The sequence below is a fragment of the Trichosurus vulpecula genome, chromosome 5 (assembly GCF_011100635.1).
Source record: "Trichosurus vulpecula isolate mTriVul1 chromosome 5, mTriVul1.pri, whole genome shotgun sequence".
Lineage (NCBI taxonomy): Eukaryota > Metazoa > Chordata > Mammalia > Diprotodontia > Phalangeridae > Trichosurus > Trichosurus vulpecula.
In genome coordinates, this window is record NC_050577.1 from 117,956,154 (window position 1) to 117,964,760 (window position 8,607).

The 8,607-nt window shown below is 37.2% G+C and overlaps 1 protein-coding gene across 1 annotated transcript in view; it reads left to right on the plus strand.

Moving 5' to 3' along the window:
* TMEM209 (transmembrane protein 209) overlaps window positions 1-3,870 on the plus strand; it is a 29,050-nt gene extending 25,180 nt beyond the window's left edge. The window contains exon 15 of the mRNA XM_036759362.1: window positions 446-3,870. Coding sequence (XP_036615257.1) covers window positions 446-500 — 55 coding nt within the window. The 3' untranslated portion in view covers window positions 501-3,870. The remainder of the gene's footprint in view (window positions 1-445) is intronic.
* Window positions 3,871-8,607: the final 4,737 nt, after the last annotated feature.

The following is an 8,607-nucleotide window of genomic DNA, read 5'->3' on the forward strand; positions in this document are numbered from 1 at the left end:
AAAGTCATCTGAAAAACTAATTGAAACAATTAACATCTTCAGCAGAGTTGTAGGATATAGAATAAACTCACACAAATCATCAGCATTTTTTTTATCTTACCGGCAAAATTCATCAAGGAGAGAAAATTAGAGTTACAAAACACTTTACACAAGTAAAGACATTTAAATAATTGGAGAAATATTAATTGCTTATGGATAGACTGAGTCAATATAACGAAAAATGACAATACTACTAAATTTATTCAGTGTTCTCCCAGAAGTTATTTTATGCAGCTAGAAAAAAAATGACAAAATACACCTGAAGGAACAATCCAGCACTGTTCATCTTTGTGATAATGGCTCACATTTATATAGTACTTCTGATTATCAAAATTATTGTTATGGTTGTAAAATAAAACTTAAATATGGTCTGGATCCATCAAAACTTTTTTTTTTTTTTTTGCAGGAGGGTTAATCTCGGCCTTTCAGGAGTGAACATTTTGTGGATTTTTGGAAAATAGCTCGCTTAATCTCTTTTCATCTCCTTTATTTTGACTGGTAATTAATGAAAAAAAGTGAGAAGGAAACCTAACAGTACCAGATCTTGAACTGTGCTACAAAGCAGTAATCCTCAAAATAATTTGGTACTTGTTAAACAGTAGGTTGATCAGTGGAACACATTTTCTGTGGCATAAGCTACTGAAGAAGCAAATGAGCACAGTAACCTAGTATTTGATAAATCCAGTGATCCTAGCTATTGGGGCAGGAACTCTGTATTCAATAAACATTATTAGGAAAACCTGAAGGCAGTTTGGCAGAAACTAGGCATAGACTAACACTTCACACCACAAACCAAATTAAACTCCAAAATGGATACATGACAAGAGCAATGAAAAAATTATCTTTCAAATTGAGTGAATGGTGAGTTCATAATTGAACAAGAGATAGAAAGGACCACAGAAGATAAAATGGATGATTTTGATTTACATAAAGGTTTTTTGGCAGACAAAATCAATGCAACTAAAATTAGAAGAGAAGCAGGTAGTCATTGAATAATCATTAAACATTTATTAAGTACCTGTTATGTGCTAGGCACTTTGCTAAACACTGAGGATTTTTAAAAAGTATGACTCCCTGCCTTCAAAGGAGCTCTCAATCTAATGGGGGGACAACAACACATAATGAAGCTGACAGGCTGGCCTGGGGTGGGACTGGTGGGGGAAGCAGGGCGCAGGGTGGATGGTGGATGGTGATGAGGAGTTACCCAAAGTGGCGGGGGGGGGGGGGGGGGGCGGCCCAGGAATGAAGTTCTACAGCCAGGGTGGGAAATTACCTTAGCCAGTGTAAGTTTCAGAGTTTATGGATATAATTAAATCTAGGAAGTCAGCAAGGTGGGAAATGAGGTAAATTCCCTGGTTGCTGTCACAGGTAAATTGGGGAATGTGTTTTTCAACAAGTTTCTGATATAGGTCTCATTTCTAAGATGTATAGGGAACTGATTAAGATTTATTATAAGAATAAGAGCCATTTCACCATGATAAATGGTTAAAAGATATCAACAGGCAGTTTTCAGAGGAAGAAATTATTGTATCAATGGCCACTTGAGATAATGCTCTAAATTACTAATAATTAGAGAAATGCAAATTAAAATAATTCAAATTCCATCTTATACCCACCAGATTGGTTATCTCTAAAAATTGTCAAGTGGAGCAATTCAGCATTCTTCATCTTTATGATAATAGCTCACATTTCAGGTAGTACTCTGGTTATTAAAATTATTATGGTTATAAAAAGAGACAAATATAGTCTGGATAAAAATCCATTGAAACTCTCTTTCTTTACAGGAGGGTTAATTTTGGTCTCAGGAGTGAATATTTTGTGGATGTTTGGAGAAAATCTGGAGCTCATTTATCTCTTGATTTTGAGCTCCTTTAATTTGACTGGATCAAATAAAAATGTCACCCTTTTTGAAGAAGATTCCAAAATTCCTGTTGGTGCATAGTCTGAAATAGGATATATAACACACTCCGGACAAAATGAAAGCTGGAGTAGTAAGAAGCTGTTTAACTCAGACATCTGTTACAAAAAAGTCATCGACTTTGGTTTACATATATTTCAGGTCTTGTAATAGCTATAAATATTGTCCTCTATAGTTCCTTAGAAGAAAGTGTGTCATCCTTTTAATAAACTAGGGTTTTGGGGGGACCCTCAGAAATGAAACCAGTCCATAGGATTGCAAAACCACATACCTAAGATAGTTTCACAGTCTGTTTTCAGTCTTTTGATTTGGCATAGGTTCGTATCTTAAAGACAGGAAATTGTGAACTCGGTAATTTGTCCCCAAATTTCCCCTGTCTTATGAATAACCTAAAACATAAAAGCTTAACTATTGCTTAAAACTGATTTATCAGAGATAGTACTACTAGTAAAAAGATTTTACAGTATTAGCTCCAAAGAATCTGAATTTAAGTTAAACTTGAAATCTTGACAATTTTAACTTCTATGGGATATTGGGGATTAGTAAGAAAGAATTTTATGACATTTGGTTTTAATTAAAAATACCATTGACAGTATTGTGTTATTTCAACATTTCTGTCTTTTAAGATTAAAATGTCAGTCTGCCTGTTTTAAACTCTCCAAAAAAATTAACTAATGACAAGGAAAAGTACATATTTTGTGTTTTCTTGTTTTCAAAGAAGAGGAAGGAGGTAGACTGTAGAAAAGTGAGTGTGATAGTGAGTGTGGCACTAGAAAGGAAACTGAGGATTACTAGGAGCCAGCATGGGTTTATTAAAAATGACCTACCAAAATAGTATCATTTCCTTTTTTTGATGATATTACTAAATCTGGGGAATGCTGCCACCATACCTGGATTTCTGTAAGGCATTTGACAGTCTGTCATGATACATGATATGGATGCCAATTTAGTTGGATAGATGAAGCTGTCTAACCATATCCAAAGAGTAATCAGATTATTAGTTGGCCTCCTAGAGGAAGAACTCTAATATCATATACTACAAGACTCTGTCTTTAGCTCTGTTTTTATCAGTGAACTCAATAAAGGAATAAATGGTATGTTCACAAGATAGAGCTGGTAAGCTGGCTAGTATATTTGGTAATAGAATCCTCCAGTCTCACTTGGTAAAATGATGGGCTAGATCAAGCTCAATATGATTTGTATTGAGAATGGCAGCTTAAAAAGCTCGTGTGATTTTAGGGTGTATTTTCACTTTTGTGTAAGGCTCTAAAGTTTACAAAGCATTTTGTTTACAGCAGCCCTGGGAAGCACATTAATGCAACTGGTATCTCAGTTTTATAGAAAAGGTACCAGAAAGCTTAGGTAACCTGACTGTAGTCGCAGTGCTCATCAGAGCCAGAGACTAGATTTGCCCTCTTACTCCAAGTCCGCTGCTCCTTCCACTGTACTATATTTCCTCTCTAGTTAGCCTTCAGTGTCCAAAAAAGAGACAGTGATTGTTCTACTTTTACTCAGCATTGATCAGATTAAACCTGATGTGTTTGGTTCCGGGCACCACAAACAAACCTATTTTTACTATCGATACAGAAACTGTTGTTTGTTTTAGGTTAAGAACATTGGCTGTGATGTCTTGGGGAAAAAATGCGAACTGGAAGGTGTTAAAACATGTTAAAATTTGTCAAATCTGACAGTAGGTGGTAATTGAAATATCATTGTAAAACAGTTGATGGGAAAATGTATATAATTTGTTTTAAAATGTTTAAAACCAGAATACTAATGATCAAGCATTTCCTTTTCATTTATGCCTTCTACCTAGGACTTTCAAAACATTAAACCCGGGATATATTTTGTTTATATTGACAGCGACATTCTGTCTTTGTCAAGTGTTTGCAATAAACATAAAATGTAAAAAACTGGCTAATTGATATACTTGGAAAACAACAAAAGACATTTTCTGTCGGTATTAAGAGTATTATTTTTTGTATCATTGAGCCATAATTTGGCTTTGGTTTTTAACACATGTTTTTATTCCAGTTCCATTCTAAGGTTAACCAAGTTTTGTCCTATACCTAACTTAGGAATCTATTAACCTTTTAGTATTACTACTGCCACTAAGAACACTGGTAAACAGTCCTGAGTTTGAACTTCTAGAGGAGTGCCAGTGTAGTAATGGTGGCTTGAATGCTTTGTTTTAAGTGAAAGAGTTTGAGTTACATTTGTATGTTGTCTTTTCTCTTAATTTCGAAGAAGTAAAAACAACGTCTTAGATGTGTCGTTTGAATTTTGGTTATGGAATCAGTCCGCTTCTCTACTTAGAAATTATGTTCATTCTGTTAGTCCTTCCTTCCTTCCACCCCCCAACCCTCCATCAATTATAGGTTTCTACTTGAATCAAGTTTTTTCTATGAAAGCTACATTCATGGAGCTAAAATTTCATTTCATCTGACTTGTAAATTCCATATTGCTTGGCTGAACTGGGGTATTCAACAATTGTAGTTATCACAACTACTATACTATCTGCAAAAGCCCAGTCTCCCTTCCGCCCATCCAGTGTGCCATTGTCAAGATCTAAGGAACAGTTTTCATCATATCTCTATGTCTCAAAAATGTAGAACCATAGAATTTTATGAGCTGGAAGGGACCCTAGACATAATTAGTTAAGCACCTGAACTGAACTGAAATGCAGTACCTGCATTTTACAGCTGGGAACAGCCAAAAGGAATCATGACTATGGTAATACAGTAAATTCCCTGGTGGTTCTGGGATTAGTACATAGGTCTCTTAATTACCAGGCCATAAGCATTTTTAAAACATTCCATACCAAGATTAAAAGCAAACCCTTTGGTGTTTTATTCTGAACTTTCTACGATATGACCTCAACCTACCTTTCTAATTTTAATGTCCTTATTCTACACAAACCCTCTGTTCAGCCAAAACGACCTGAATGTACCATTTGTTTTCTGACCTCTGTGCTAGCCCCTCTGTAATGCCTCCCCGTCTTCCTATACCCATTTATTTTATCTAACCCCCTAAAGACATATTTCAAGTCTGGTGTACTATAGGAATACTGACCACCCCAGCTGGAATTAAACCTTCCTGCTACAGTATTCTCTGTTTTCATGTGTGTAAGGCTATTAGGGAATAAGATCTTCCCCACTCATCCATAGGCCTCACGTGGAGCCCATTAAGGGAAGCTTGCTTACTTGTAGGAAGTCTTACACACCTTTTGTTAATTTCTAATTACGTACTGAGCCTATTAGCTGAAAGAGTATATACTCTGAGAGATGAGTTTTTGCTTTGGGGGCTTGCTTATGAGAAAAAATGTTGTGATTCCCTGGTCAAGACTCTTGAGTGGCCATATGTTCATATATATATAGAGAGAGAGAGCAGTTTTGCTTCAATTCAGGCAATAGAGTTCTGTCTGTTGGTATTTATTTCTCTTCTCTGTATTTTTTCTGTTTAATTAAAGATTGTTGACCCCTGAAACAGCTGTCTTAACTAGTAAAGCAGATAAAAGAACCTGCACTAGCAGCCATCCTGGGTATGCCAGTGTAGTTGCCATTAAAATGTGTAGATTGTCATTTCCTCAACTAGGGTATAAGTTCCTTTAAGGAAAGGATCATTTATTTTATGTAACTCATAATTCAGTGTTTTGCACATGGTAAGTAGTATTCTTGGTTGATTGATAAACTTGAATGTTTATTAATTGCCTACTGCCAGGAACCCAAATAGGAAGACTAGTATTTTTTAACTACATTCGCTGGCCTTAAATCCTTTCTGTTGGGGCAGAGCCAAGATGGTGGCAGGAAAGCAGGGACTCGCTTAGGCTCTCCCCCAAATCCCTCCAAACACCTGTAAAAAATGGCTCTGAACAAATTCTAGAGCTATAGAACCCACGAAATAACAGAGGGAAGCAGGTCTCCAGCCCAAGATGGTCTGGATGGTCACTGGGAAGGGGTCTATCACACTGCTGGGAGTGGAGTGTGGGCCCCACCAGGACAGACCAGGTGCTGAGGAGATGGGGCGGAGCAAGCCGTAGGGCCCTGAATCACTGAGCTGTGGCATCTACCAGACTTCTCAACCCACAAACACCAAAGACAGCTTAGCAGGTCAGTGGGAAAACTGCTGGAACGGGGTGAGAGGAGTGGGTTGTCAGCTGGCAGAGGCTCGGAGCAGTTATGTGATTTGCCAGTGGTCACATCACTAACGAGCATCAGAAGTGGGATTTGAGGCCTAGTTTCCATCCACTCTGTCACACTTAAATTGATATTTCTCACTGAGTAAGTTGATACCAATGACTTGAGTTGGGTTTGCTTTCTTAGGAAATAACAAAAATAAACCACTCCCCCCCCCCATTTTGGGCCCCCTTCTACTCTACCCTCCACCCCTCCCCCAAGCAGTTTCAGCCTATGAGCACCAGCAACATGCAGATTGCTTAGGTGTTTCTGTGCATTTGGTTTGGAGGGCTGCTATTTTGGTCTGAAATAATGGTCCTGGGAAAATTTCGAGTCACTGAAATGAATAAAGTCTCTCTAGACTGCAGCATTTAAAAAATAAAATCTGGTTATTTATCTGCCAAAGAGCGGTGTGGTGTAGTGGAAAGAGCACTGGGCTTGGAGGCAGAAGATCTGAGTTCAAGAACCAGGTGACAGCTTTAGCACCTGGGGCAAGCAGCATGAAATGATCTTTGTAATTCATGAAATGAAAATAATGTAAGAAGACCAACTCAGTTGAGTGGGATAGGAAGTTAGTTACTAGTGTGGCTTTTATACTCCAGTAAGAATATCTGCATTACATTTTCATGTGCTCTAAAACCCAGTACCCTGGGGGTAAAGCCCCACTTGCCCTGTTTGAATTAATGACTTTAATATGTGGAACAGCTGGCTTCATTCTCTCCCACGGTCATTGACTGCATCTCTAAATGATCCTTCTCACAAATATAAACCTCCCTTATTTGTTAACCGCTCTTTATTTAACATACTGTGTACAAGGCACTGGCTGAGATACAAGGTATGTTGCTTCAAAGAGTTTATCATCTAATAGGGTATATGAAATATTCATACTAATGTATTATTATCGTTGGTTATTAAGAGCCATAAGAAGTCAGGTGGTGCAACAGATAGAGCGCTAGGCCTGGAGTCAGGAAGACCTGAGTTCAAATTCATCTCAGACACTTGACCATGGGCAAGTCACTTAACCTGTTTGCCTCAGTTTCCTCAACTGTAAAATGGGGATAATAAGCATCTACCTTGCAGGGTTGCTGTGAAGATCAAATGAGATATTTGTAAGTTCCTATCACAGTACTTGGCACATAGTAGGCATTATATAAATATTTATTAGTTGCCTCCTGTAAGAGTAATAGAAATAAAATGCTACAGGATGTATAGGTGGGAGAGACCACACCTGGCTGGGGTAATCTGGAAAGGAGCTGGCATTTGAGCTAGGTCTTTAAGGATGGATAGATTTTTTTTTTCTAAACATACTACTTATTGAAACAAAGCAATAGAAGGGATGGATAGGCTTTTGATAGATTCAGATATGGATAGGAAGATGGGTATCCCCTCAATTTCCAATTCTTTGCCACAACAAAAAGAACTGCTATAAATATTTTTGTACAAATAGGTCCTTTCCCCTTTTTTTTAATCTCTTTGGGATACAGACCTAGCAGTGGTATTTCTGGTTCAAAGGATATGCAGTTTTAGCCCTTTGGGCATAGTCTAAAATGCTCTCCAAAATGGTTGGACCAGTTCACAACTCCACCAACAGTGCATTTGTATCTCAATTTTCCAACATCCCCTCCAATATTTATCATCTTCCTTTTCTGTCATATTATCCAATCTGATACATGTGAGGTAGTTGTTTTAATTTGCATTTCTCTAATCAATAGTGATTTCAAGCATTTCTTCATGTGACTATGGATAGTTTTGAGTTCTTCTGAAACTGCCTGTTCATATTCTTTGATTACTTATCAATTGGGGAATGACTTGTATTCTTATAAATTTGACTCAGTTCTCTATATATTTGAAAAATGAGGCCCTTATTTCAAGAGATATTGCTGTAAAAAAAAAAAATCCCAGCTTTCTGCTTTCCTTTTAATGTTGGTTGTACTGGGTTTTTTTGTGTAAAAACTTTTAATTTAATATAATCAAAATTACCTATTTTACATCTCGTAATGCTCTATCTCTTATTTCATCGTGAATTCTTCCTTTGTCCATAGGTCTGATAGGTAAACTATTCCATGCTTCCCCATTTGCTTATGATATCACCCTTTATGTCTAAATCATGTACCCATTTTGACCTTATCTTGGTATATGGTATAGGATGTTGGCCTATACCTAGTTTCTGCCATACAATTTTCCAGTTTTCCCAGCAGTTCTTGTCCCAAAAGTTTGGATCTTTGGGTTTATCAAACACTGGATTACTGTGGTCATTTGCTACTTTGCATTGTGTACCTAATCTATGCCATTGATTCACCACTCTTTTTCTTAGCCAGTACCACCAGACAGTTTGATGATTATCACTTTATCATACAGCTTGAGATCTGGTACAATTAGGCTACCTTCCTTCACACTTTTTTCATTAATCCCCTTGGAATTCTTGACCGTTTGTTCTTCCAGATGAATTGTTATATTTTTCTAGCTCTATAAAAT